Genomic DNA, 12,700 nt, shown 5'->3' on the forward strand with positions numbered 1-12,700 from the left:
GCAACCTAACACCACTAATTAGAGCTACTAACAATAACGCGTAGATCGATAAAACGCCAATTTACTGCAATTAGCCCTTACAAAGCCTATTGTTATCCCTATAATTGGGTTAATTGCAGCCACATTGCAGGACTCTTTGCATCGCGAAAAGTGTGCCACATGCAGCGCACACTTTCACATCGAAAGTTGGCCCATAAATTTAATTTGATTCCATTGTTTGTTTTATTTCTCTACAATTTTTTATTGGGCACTTGAAAGGGCGAAAAAAATGCGGGAAGTTGGGGGCTAAAAAGCTGTTGCTCCTGTTGACGTTGCTGCCGTGTGGGATGCACTTTTTGGGGAGGCATAAAAAACTACAGAACCCCCTTCCGAAATTCTGCGAGTGCGCAATTGCCATTTGAAGGTGGTTTCACTGGTGCAATGGATGTGGTGTTGCTGGAATTGCGCGCATTTCAGTACATTTTTTCTATGCTTCAACAAACAAACGATGGGGCAACAGGTGCACTAGAGACCTGAACTTATTCTGCGGGCGGAGCTTCCTCTGGCGGAGCCTCCTCAGCGGCTGGAGGAGCTTCTGGGGCCGGAGGAGCAGCCTCTGGCGCGGGTGGAGCCTCTTCTGCGGGCGGAACCACTTCTGGAGCCGGAGCAGCTTCTGCTGGCTCCCCAGCAGCCTTTTCACCCGCATCCGATTCCTCATCTTGAGCAGGCGGCGGTGCTACATCATGGACACTCCTGTCTGACTCCGCATCCGAACCACCCGCCTCGCCTTCGTGCTCCTCCTCCATCTCGAACTTGGTCTCCTTGCTTTCCTGTTCCTCCTCCTCCGGCTGGATTTCCTCGTAGACAACCACCTCCTTCCACAGGATCTCCTCTTCCACACAGACTTTCTCCTCATCGTGCGGTTCCACTCGCTTGTTGAGATCCAATTCCGAGATGCAAGGCTCGGTCCTCTCGAATCCGCCACAGGTGACACACGAACTGGACGAGAGCAGCATCGAGGAGTGCGGCGATGAGGAGGACAAGGGCGAGCTGGTGCTCTGGGTCTTCTTGGCCCGGGGCTGAGCACCCCTCGCACTCGGCATCGGGGCATAGGTCATGGTGGTCTGCTGCGACTTGTCCTGGATGCCCACGTCCGGTCGCTGCTGACACTGGTTGCTGACCTGCGGCATCTTCGGGTTGCTGCGCACCAGGTAGTCGGACAGGCGCACCTTCCAGTTCTCCTGGCTGCAGTCCACGTTCTGCATAATGTCGTAGATCTCCTGCATAAGCGGCTTTAGCATGGGCCGATTGCAGAAGTTGTTGTGGTCGAACATCTGGTGGGGCTCATGGATATCTGGGAATAGTAAATGGTAATAAAATATCGAAATACCATGTAGGATTGTGATTTATAAAACCGCATTGTATATCATTAACATCCTACTCACAGTTGGGAAAAATAAAGTTGATCTCACGAGCAACGCTGTAACTATTTTTGGTGACATGGATATTCCGTTCCAGTTCCGATGCAGAGCCACTAAAGAAGCAATCTTAACAGTAAGAGGAAACCATACAATCCCAGACTCACAAGTAACAAATCATGATGTTGAGCAGCTCCTGCACGGCGTTCTCCTTGGTAACTATGAAGGCCTCGGAAACACCCTTCGAAAGGAGGATGACCTCCAGCATGAAGCCCTTCTCATCGGCATAATCCGCATAGAACTCGGCCGCAGTTTCCGGCGAAAAGGCAATCCTGCGATTGCCCTGCAGCTGGAATCCCTCAGCCAGCAACTTCAGAAGCACCGGACGCCGCTTGTGCAGATAGTCCGGCTTGATAATCAACAGGGAATTCTCGAACATATCAGCTAGGAAATATATACACGCATCCAGAGAATTTTCAATAATGTGCTGCTTTGTCGTTTTAGTTTTCTTTATGATTTATAAGATCAATGTTCGTATTTTACACAGTTTTCTTTGATATCTTAAACTACACACTGCTCAGCTGACTTCGGACAGATGGGGATATCGATACAAAGTTAGTGGCTTGTGGATTTCGCTAATTCGTATATTGAAAGTACGTTAGGTTACTGCTTAGTGTAAGTTTTCGTTTTAGTTAAGTTTCACTTTTCTTCAGCCGGGGTTTGAGTGCGTTTATAAAATCAGTTTCATCACAAATTCTCCTAACAAATTTAGAGCCAAAAACCAGGGTACGGAAACGAAAAGTAAGTAAATATGTTTCATTTACAATAAATCGTTATAGAATGTAAACAGATATATGTAAAGGTATATGCATATATAAAGCGTTGGATCAGTTGCCTCCTCCTTATCTAACCTTCTGCTAATCCTCTTCCTCATCCTCGTCTCTCACGCACATCACAGCGCATCACTTAAGCTGTGGAAGAGAGTAAAGTTATAGTGATATTTTTTGGGGCTCTACAGGACTGTGTACCTGAAATTCTGGCAAAGGCCAGCGAAGACTTCTCGCTATCGAAGCACTTTCCAATCTCGGCGCAGACATGCGACTGATCCACATAGGATCGCTGGGCCAAGTTCTTAAAACTGATGCCATAGATGGAGATCATCTCAGAGCACTAAAAAATAGATAATTAAAGATTTGGGTGTTATAAAGAAATATATAGCCTTACAATCTTGTAGTACTTGGCTGGCAAGTTCTCGCAAGCCAGCGATGTCATCTGCATGGGGGTCACGTCCTTTGCCTCATCCTTCTTCTCGCGCAGGAAGGGCAACAGAGCCTGGGACACTCCATGGCACACACCACACTCCACCACCTCGTCGGTGACGGCCACGCTGAAGCAGAGCTCCAGTTTCTGGCACGCCTCCTTGGGCGGCACATCGCTCAGCAGTTTAAGGACCGCAGAGGCATATCCGTCTACGAAGGCATCGCACTGCTTGCGAACGGTGGCTGGCAGGCGGTTGCAGACCGCCACAATCGCCTTCTTAATGTCGTCCTGTTTGGTCTTGTTCTTCAGGTCGGCCTCCAGTTTGGTCATGATGAACTCGCAGAGGACGCAGGTAGGCGGCTCGTTAATGCTGGACGCCTTGTTGTCCTGATGGGGCACGGCAATCACGTCGTACTTTAAGGCCTCATCCACCTCAACTACATTTGAAAATAATTTGTATTAATATGGAAAAGGGTATTGCACAGACATAAAAACTCACGATCATCTATATCAGCCAAGATGCACATTCCCAACTCGGTGCAGATCAGCTTGGGGTCCATTTCTTTGAGCAACAGATTGGCAATCTGGTCGCCGTACTTGTCGATGACCTTGTGACACTTTCCGGCCAATGGTTTCTTCATCCTGTCGCAGGACTGCTCCAGGATCTGCTTAATGCTGTCCTTGGTGGGGTGCTTGCCCACGCGCTTCTCCAACTCCTTGACCAACTCCTCGCAGATCAGACAGTTGGGAGCGGCGCTGAATCCTTCGTCGAAAGCAAACTGAATGGGCAGTTCCTCCAGGGACTCGATGTCGTTGGAGCTGATCTCCTCGCTGCTTGACTTGTCCTCACCATCAACATCGTCCTCCAGAGCAATGCCCAAGTCGCTGAGAGCATCCGTGCTCTTCTCGCAGAGCTTCAATTCCACGCAAATCTCCTGAGGCTTGAAGTCTGTGATCAGCATGTCGACCAGCTCGTTGGAGTAGGTGTTCACAAAGTCCACGCACTCTTCCTTTAGCTTTTTGGGCAGAGGGGAGCACAGGCCACCCAGAACCTTCTTGATGTTGTCTTTCGACTTGTTGTCGCGGATCTTCATCTGGGCCTGCTCGACGGCAAAGAGACACAGCGGGCAAGTGGGGGAATCCTGTTCATCGCTGATTGGTACGGGATGGAACACTTCGACGTCGTCCTTCTTGGGCAGGTTCTTCGGGCACATCTGCATGTAGGGGCACACGGAACGAGGATTCAGTCCCTGGACAAGCAGAGCAATCACAGCATCGCCATACATCTCTACGAAGTTGCGGCACTGACCGGCGACTCCCGAAGGCAGTTTGGTGCAGATGTTCTCAACGGAGTGCTTGATCTCATCATCGGTGGCCGGGGTGGCCAGGGTCTCTTGGATGAAGTGCAGCAAGTACTCGCAGAGGGTGCAGAGCTCTCCGCCCTCCACCAATGCTCCGGGGTTAGCGGCACCCATGAGGTGGTCGATGGGCAGCTGCATGTCCATTATCTCCTGCTGGCTGAACTTGGGCTCGCTGGCGCCCAGCTGCTTCCTCTCGTGCTTCTCCAGCTTCTCGATGGTGATCTTCACCTGGGCGGGCTCAATAACAGGCAGCAGCGGCATGATGGGAGCATCATTCTTCGACGAGGCAGATTGCTTCTGGCAAATGCCGATCATGCAGCAGGCTCCATTGGCATCCAGCTTGTTGACCAAAGTCTCATAGATAACATGGTAATACTGGTCCACGATGCTTAGGCACTCATCCTTGAATCCCTTCGACTGCTTGCAGAACCCTTCCATAACCTGCTTGAACTCGGTCTCCGTGGTGTTGGCCACGAGAACATCGCGCAGATGCTTCACCAGCTGTTCGCACAGCTCGCAGGGAATGTCATCGCCAGCATCCAGGGCCACCAAGGCTTCTTTCGGCTGCTTGTCCTCCTCGTGCTGGTGGTATCTGGAGGCGCACACTCCGGACACGTGGCATACGGCATCCGAGGTCAGATGCTTGCTGACATGGTCGTAGATATCATTGAAATAGGTGAGTACAATGTTGGCACAGGCATCGGAGAAGCTGGACAGGGATCCGCACATATGGAGCATCGTTTCCACCATATCATCGCGATTGGCGGCCTCGAACTTGGAGTGCATCATGCGGGAAAGCATGTTGCAGTTACCGCAGGAGAGTTGATTGGGCTGCCAGGTCAACTCGGTCTCTTCGGAGGTGTCATCTTCGTCCTGGGCGGTTCCATCAAGTCCCGACTGAATGCCCTTCCTGAACAATTCATCGATGTGGGCACTGTTGCAAAGTCCGGCAACAGAGCAAACTTGCTGAGGGTTCAAAAAGATAATACATCAGTAAGGGATTGCTGGCGGTGCTTTGTCTAAACTTACATCGGGATTCATTTGGGAGGCTAGGGCCTCGACCAACTCGGGCAGGAAGTCATCGGCCACCTTGATGCACTCCTTCTTGACCGGCTTGATGGGAATCAGCTTGCAGGAGCCCTCGAGGACCTCCTTGAGCTCCTCCTCGGTCTCGTTGCTCTTCAGCTGATCACGGGCCTGGGCTACCATATTCTTGCATATCTGGCAGATTGAGTCCGTGTCCACGGGGACTTGTTGGGTCTCCCAAACGGTTTGGATGCAGTGGCGAGTGGCGTGACATTCCTTGGAGTTACTGTAGAAAAAAGAGATATTAGGAATTTCCCCTTAGCGAAACGATAAACCATTATGAAAACCAAATACAGTCGGTTTGTAAGCTGATCGTGCAGAATGCCACCGCTTGGATCAAATGACCCGCATTCGTAATCGAGTGACCGAGACGAGTCAGCGAAGATCAGAGTCCACTTAAAAGGGAGGAACCCTAGTCTCTTTTAGAACGCACCAGCAGCTCACATGATTGTGACTCTCAGGGGGTATGGAATTGGATAAAAGTAAATACAAACAGGATGCGAATAACTATAAGTTATAGTTATAGTCAGTAACTATTCATTAATGACTGTTAATTTTCCATTAGTCATGTGGGATTTATGAGCTTGGGCTTTTAATAATAATCTCTACAAGAGCTTGAACTTTTCGAGACGGAACGTCTTGGTACCCACTCAAAAAAATGCTGATAGTCCAAACTTTCTTGAACAAGAATTTCTTTAAAGCTTTTTAAATTCCGATAGCAAACCAAAACAATTTACTATACACCATCTAAATGAATTTATCCAATTTCAATCCACTTATATGATTCGATCGGAAAAGTGCTAATTTCTACTACCATCAAAAGATCTCTGTGTTGGAACCACCAGGAATACCAAACAAAAGCGTCTAGAAAGCAAAAAACAGCAAGATAAGCACGGAAATAAACAGTTGATATGTATGATATATCTGGACGTATCCACGTATATACAATATTCACTTGCCTGCGCATTCACAGATATTGTTTTTCGAAATTTCTGCAATGGCGACGTTTTTAATTTTCGTGGCTCTACACTTTTTCGCCGTTAATTGACAAACAAAGAAACAGTTAAGAGCCAGAAATTGTGTGTAAATCAATCAATAAACAAAGGATTATGACCAGTGATAAGCGATGGGTGCTTAACAAATGTTTTCAGTAGCCTACAAATTGTTTTTATTCTATTAATTAAGAAATCCACAAAGAGGCTGTTTGTAACTTGAACTCAATGTTACACAAATACAGTGGGACCTCTAAACATCGACCAAGTAGGCGAGTTCTCACTTGAAATCGTATTTAGAGGTGGGGTTTCCATTACTAGAAGTTAGATAAGGAATTTCAAGTGTGGTTATTTTGGGATGATATATTTACTAATTGCACTTTTGGATGTTCCCCTGTATTCATTATATACCTGTGGGATTAGTCAGAATCTGTTGATAAGAAACAACTGTTGCCGCTTACAACACCACATTTTACGATGATATATAAACCAATCAGGCGCTTTACTTCGCGGTGAAGGGAAAAAGGGAAGAGGAGGCGCGATTCGGAATGATCAGAACTTTGGTATTACTCATGCACATAATCATGGCGATAAAGTTTTCCCCCCATCTGTCTGAAAAGTTTCGTCTGTCTGCATTTTGTTAATTTGATTTAAAGCGAATGCGAAGACAAAGGGAATGCAGAAACATGGGAGGATATGTGAAAAGAGAGCGTTGCGAAAAATACACTAAGAGAAAATAGTTGCAAATGATTGCGCCAGGTGATATATACCTTCTTAAAGTAATTAAAACAATATTTGCCCTTGAACCTGTGTTTTCGAAATAATTGGTCCGATTGGAAATTGATAAAAATAATCTTTACAGCAGAAAGAAAGAAAAACTGATAAGGTTTTCTATATTCCAAATCATTTTAGTTCAAAAATGGGATCAGGGTTGTTTTTCTCACAGTCCACTGACGAAAAAGAGAGGGCAAATAGAGCGACGCTAGTGTTAAGTTTGCAATAACAGGGGTTATCAACTAATAGAGCCATATAGAGCACAGTCCGATTCGATCCGAGTGATAGGCTTATCGGCAGGAAAACAAAAACAAAGGAGTCTGAACCGCAAACAATGGACAAATGAGACGGGCCGTAAAAATAACGCGATAGGAGAGGGGTTAAAAGGGGTTAGCGGCTCCCCTTCGAGAACTTTTCCGCGGGGGTCTCCGATGACCAAGCGTTTTATCCGGTTTTCCCGTTAGCCACCCCACTCACCTGAAGTTTCCACACCAGTACGAAGGGCCCCAGGTGCACTTACTGGCTCCCAGGAGTTTTTGATCGCCCCCGATGGGCGTGGCAGCGGCGAAGAAGCCTGGGAAAAGCGGAAGACAAACAAAGAGTCGATAAGTCGGGGGCACAGAGTGTAGAGTGCCCAGTGCGAATACGCAATTAGCTATGACTAAACTATTATCTCAGTCCCCTGTAACGACGCCATTAGCACTCACCGAAGGCGCAGCAAAGTGCCAAAAGGGCCACAAGGCCTGCTCTGTCCATGTTCCCGGTTTCACTGTACTTCTCTAGAGTCGGGGGAGTTAGTTTCGATCCTCTGTTTGCGATTACGACGGGTATAACGACGGGTTTATAATGAATATTGGAAATGCAATTGCAGCTACAAATTTAACCAGGGATGGAAAATATACAAAGGTATCATACATCGATATTTGCTGAACAAAAATAAATATCGTGATACTTTTTAGACGATATATCGCTAGTATCGCTATTTTATGAAAATGTATTTTTGAATAACTAAGAACCCAATTAAACACTAGGAGTCTCCGCAACTGATGCAATTTTTGCGCAATCTTAAGAGACACTTAAGTAAGGAAGATTTAAAATCCCACTTGCCTTAGTATATAGATATTTTCTGAGTAAAAATAAATATATATATGTTTCCAACTCCAAGGGAATCAAAATGATGGGTTGTGTCTCGGCTGTGATGTGAGGTGTCTCTGCTACCTGTCACTGTTAAGTCTTAACATTTACAGGCCGTTACTTTTCAAAAGCAGCAAGTTCAAAATTGAATTCAATTGATTTGGGATAAAAATTAGTATATTTCTTTTTATTTGCTATTACTTATAAGTATTTTTAGAGGTATTTTTTTTTTTAAATTTTTAAAAAGCTTTGGTAACAAATTTTTTTTTAGAATAAATAATTTTAAGGAAGCTCTTACCAATTATTTGACAATAATAAACACCAAATTAATAATGAAGAATCAACGGATTGGTTAAGTCAGTACATCTGAAAGTTCAGTATTGGGTATCCATATCACTTTATTTCATATCAAACCTATTGCTTGTAACAGCAAACTTAACAATCAAGATTGGCCTCCCATGAAATATTAGTACATTCGCCTTCAACTTATTATCTTAAATTGACAGAAAGGAAGGAAATTACATGTGTTAGACCCATAACAATTTATCAAGTCACTCACTCACTGACCAGGCGAAACCTTCACCACGCGCAACTGCCTCAAACATACTTATGTATAATCGATTGCAATCCGCAGATTTAATTACAGAGTGCCGCGGCAAAACTATGACAATAACCATCAACGATGTTCTTGAACTTAGCGCGGTTATTAATACGCCCCTTTTGCTCGGCCCCATCGCTTAACCCCCTTTGGCCGGCTACTTTACGTGGGCTAGCAGGCACATGATTAAATTCTATTGTAATTGCGGGTTAATTGATGTGAGCCTGCCGAGATGTAAAGCTCGTATATCTCGCCGAAAATGCATCTCATTCGCAATTGTTATTCCCGCGATGCCTATCGGCATGTAATTCTCGATTTCAGGTGCGTATCGCGATCTGTGTGAGAAACATCTTGAAGATACATTCGAAAAGAATGCCAGACACATTCTCATGCGATTGAAAGTCGAGGTCACCTGGTGGCCGTAAGTCGAAGTCGGTGGTTTGGCCAACGAAATGCCAAATGCAAGCCCGATCGGCCAATACGGCCATAACATTAGCTATATCTGTGTCAAAACCAACGTTTCGGCTGCTCAGGGGCTTAGAAGGAAACCTGAAACCCGTCGTGTTGACCGTGGATTGCAATGCCTGGCACTGCATTTCGGTTCTTTGACGGAGTTTAACCCCCTGAAGTGCATCTGAAAGTGTGAAGAAACCAAACATATATTTTACATAATTTGCAAAAACATGGTTAAATTGTTTGAGAATAGTAAGAACTAATTGTGCTATTCGTTGGTTAGGATCTCGAAATATCTTATCTCTAAAATAATATTAGTTATACATATCATACAAATAACTTGATATTAAGATATTATGTAAACTTTAGCATCAGTATCATATCAGTTTCTATTTTTGCTAGCCAAAAGGTATTTTATTCATCTCTTGACAGATTTATCACACTCGAGTACAGCGGGTTAATGGCAGCCATGCACTGCACTTGACCATTGACAGTGAAGTCTGTCTGAACAAGACCATATTATGGCAATTAAGTGGACCGCCAAAGAACAATCAAGTTCAACCGTGAAGGGGAAATTGAGCAATTAACACGCTTATAAGTAAGAACCGTAAATCATTCGACTAACTTTTAATTTTCAAGATTTCAAGAGCGAGCTAATTAGCTGCATTTTATCATTTTTATATCATTCATAAATTTGAAGGATTATAAAACGGATTATATATATATATTATATATTATATTATAAAGCGGATTATAAAACTTCAAATCTTTTTAAACTAGTACTTTCCTTCAAACTATCTCAAGTCGGATAAGAATTGAGTTCGTGAAAGTGAAATTTCCGGCAGTTCACACGCCGGCACACAAAATAAACAAAATCAAGGGGCAAAGGTATACGGAGTTGCGTGACCCGCGGAGAGATTGTTACCGAGATTTACCAACTCTAATTGCCGCGATTGCCGAGTGCGTCGCATAAGGCCCGTCTAATGGCTAATTGTTTTATGGCCCCTCCAACTGACCTCTTGGGCAATTTCCCTTTGCATGAAATCTGGCCGAAACCCCAGTTACTTTGGGGTAGCGAGACTTTGAGATCGGGCAACTAAGCCAAACTAACTACCATGCGAAAATGAACTTGACCTTATCGAGGGGCTAAAAGACCGCTAGCCAAAGCCGAATGCGAGCTAATCAATTCAGCCACAACCGCTGGCCATAATTTGTGAGTCAAATGCTCAGATGCTATAATGGCAATAAACGAACGGAACACATCGCACCAATATCAAAAGCAAAGCATAAACAGTTGAAGTTATAGTTAAGATCTACAACTCTTTCAGTGCTGACTTTTGGCGAAGGCTTCTCGACTTCTTGGCCTCTCTTCTTCCGCACGTAGACCGTCCAGCATCCATATCAAGTTCAAGTATAGATAAAGACCTACAGATGGAAAAGTAACCCAACTAGAAGAGACCGTGCTAGCTTTGACCCATTGAACTGCTTTGCGGGAGACTAAGCATGCTTTTATTGAAGCCCAAACACGTTTGGAACGAATATTTCTATACATATGATAAAATATTGAATGAGCAACACACGCAAGCAGATAATACTCGTAAAATGTCAACAACCGTTAACCTTTTGTTCGATATGTAAATCATCAAAAAATTAGGGATTTAAATTATATATTTTATATAATTAAGAATTGGTTATGTTTACAAAGAATTTTTTCCTCAAAAATGTTGTAAGATACCATTCAAGTACGCGAAAAATCGTATTTTTAAACTAATTTTTGTTGGACACTGATAACTGATACTGATGTTTATTATATTTACATTTATTATTAAGTTCGGGACGGCGCGAACGCCATTCCCGGCTACCAAAAATAACACGCACGAGTTATTCACATTAGGAATAATCGCAGAGGTCAACTCAGCCGAGGTGCAATGGATGAGTCTCGCTCCGGAGGAACCGCCTTCGTGATCACGGTTGACCTCTACGCCAGGTAAGTATGCTTTTCTCTACTAGAAACTGGGATCTCTATGAGGCAGCTGCTAGAACCAGTTGGGAATTACTGTGAGCTATGGCTGAGAAACAAAAACTACCCTGATTGCTTAGGGGTGAGATTTTCTGACTGAGTGTAGTGCAAAATGAACCAGATATTTGTGATGGTAATGTTTTAAGCTGAAAATATTAAATGCCTTTAAGAAAAATCGATTTAAAGACACAATAACAATTTTTTTCTCTAAAAACTATTTTGAGGTCTTTTAGCTTAAACAAGGAAATCTTGGTTGTGAGCTGCTCAAAACAATCAGGCTTTTAGCTGTGCGCGTTGGTTTGGCCAAATTACGACTAAAAAGCCGCTAAAAAATAAAGTGTTTTTGATCGAAAAATTGAATACCTATTTTTCGTCCAAAAAAACTATGTATTTTGGCGATCATTTTGAGAAATAGGGTCAGAATAGGGAGTGCCATACCTCGCTGATCTCGTAATTAAATTCCCAATCGATTGGCGTTCAAACCTAAAAACTTTATTTTTAGTCGATTTTTCGAAAAAATAGGTGATGTAACCCCTTAAAAAAAAAATGCGAAAATTGTTCAAAAAATTAATTTCCCGAAAACGGTGCAGATCGTTAGCCTTGGATGTGAGCTGATCAAAACAGTCGGGCTTTTAGCTGTGCGCGTTGGTTTGGCCAAATTACGGCTGAAAAACCGCTAAAAAATAAGTTTTTTTTGTTTAAAAAATTGAATTGAATAATTTTCGGCCAAAAAAATGAGGTATTTTGGCTATCATTTTGCGAAATATTATATTCATTACGAATAGTATGTATGTATATAAATAGTTTATGAAAATATGCTCTCCTCAATGGCATTATAATCTTGGATTTCCAACCTTCTCTGGTTTTCCTGCTCCATTTGAAACTTGACTGAGCAGGAAGATGAATGAATACCGGTCGGATCGTATAACGCCCTTGATCTTGAAAATGCTTAAGCTAGAGGACGGCAGGCCCTCCGCATAAAGTCATTCACGATGCTCACCGCTTATTAGCACAGACATGCGAGATGCCCGAAGTCGGATATCGGATTTGGATCCGCTGCAAATCAGTCGCGGATCAACTGCACGTAGGCATATTATCATATACAACATACAAACATACTCCAGCCGAAGACCGAAAACCAAAACAAAACAAAGAAGACCATCATAACAACTATTTTCGAAGGGGAAGCCCCTGAGATACTTTAGTTTTTAAGAGCGATGTTCTGTGTTTTAGCTCTAATCTTCTGTGGTATTGCATGTCTATATAAAGTAAACAGAATAAGCTGAATTAGATGATAAAATTGTTAAATGAAATCATAAGTGGTTTTGAGCAGTGACTCGGCATTTTCGGCAATCCGCTTTTTCCCCCGCGAAGCTGTTAATTCTTCTTTAATTAAAGAACGAGTCGAGCGGCGGTTTCTTCCACTTCCTAGATTTCATTTTCTTGGGTTTCGTAATCGTTCGATTTCCTAGCCACAAAGGTTCAATTGTAATGAGCTATCGATTTGGCCATAGAGTTTTGTTACAAAAAAGGTTTCCTCTATGGTCCCTGACCTTTCGATTGTACTCTTGGCAGCTTGGTATTTGAATATGCAAAAGAACCTTTAGAATTGCAGATTGGGGACT

The 12,700-nt window shown here is 43.7% G+C and overlaps 2 protein-coding genes and 1 non-coding gene across 3 annotated transcripts; all 3 read right to left on the minus strand.

Annotated features, from left to right (window-relative positions):
* Nucleotides 1-198: 198 nt before the first annotated feature.
* LOC119563502 (pollen-specific leucine-rich repeat extensin-like protein 2) lies at nt 199-1,867 on the minus strand. The gene is made up of 3 exons (XM_037876943.1): nt 1,565-1,867; nt 1,425-1,513; nt 199-1,333 (listed from the first exon to the last, which is right to left on the minus strand). The coding sequence occupies exons 1-3, from the start codon at nt 1,834-1,836 to the stop codon at nt 519-521; spliced, it is 1,176 nt and encodes a 391-aa protein (XP_037732871.1). The 5' UTR covers nt 1,837-1,867; the 3' UTR covers nt 199-518.
* Nucleotides 1,868-1,895: 28 nt separating this feature from the next.
* On the minus strand, nt 1,896-7,762 carry LOC119563500. Its single transcript, XM_037876941.1, has 7 exons — nt 7,578-7,762; nt 7,348-7,444; nt 5,048-5,330; nt 3,157-4,984; nt 2,622-3,094; nt 2,426-2,567; nt 1,896-2,368 (listed from the first exon to the last, which is right to left on the minus strand). Exons 1-7 carry the CDS (start codon nt 7,624-7,626, stop codon nt 2,364-2,366), a joined length of 2,877 nt encoding a protein of 958 aa, XP_037732869.1. The 5' UTR covers nt 7,627-7,762; the 3' UTR covers nt 1,896-2,363.
* A 3,123-nt stretch (nt 7,763-10,885) lies between these two features.
* Nucleotides 10,886-11,050, minus strand: LOC119545872. The gene has a single exon (XR_005219151.1). It is a non-coding gene; the product is annotated as a U1 spliceosomal RNA (small nuclear RNA).
* Between the last annotated feature and the right edge of the window lie 1,650 nt (nt 11,051-12,700).

This window comes from Drosophila subpulchrella, chromosome 3R, assembly GCF_014743375.2.
Source record: "Drosophila subpulchrella strain 33 F10 #4 breed RU33 chromosome 3R, RU_Dsub_v1.1 Primary Assembly, whole genome shotgun sequence".
Lineage (NCBI taxonomy): Eukaryota > Metazoa > Arthropoda > Insecta > Diptera > Drosophilidae > Drosophila > Drosophila subpulchrella.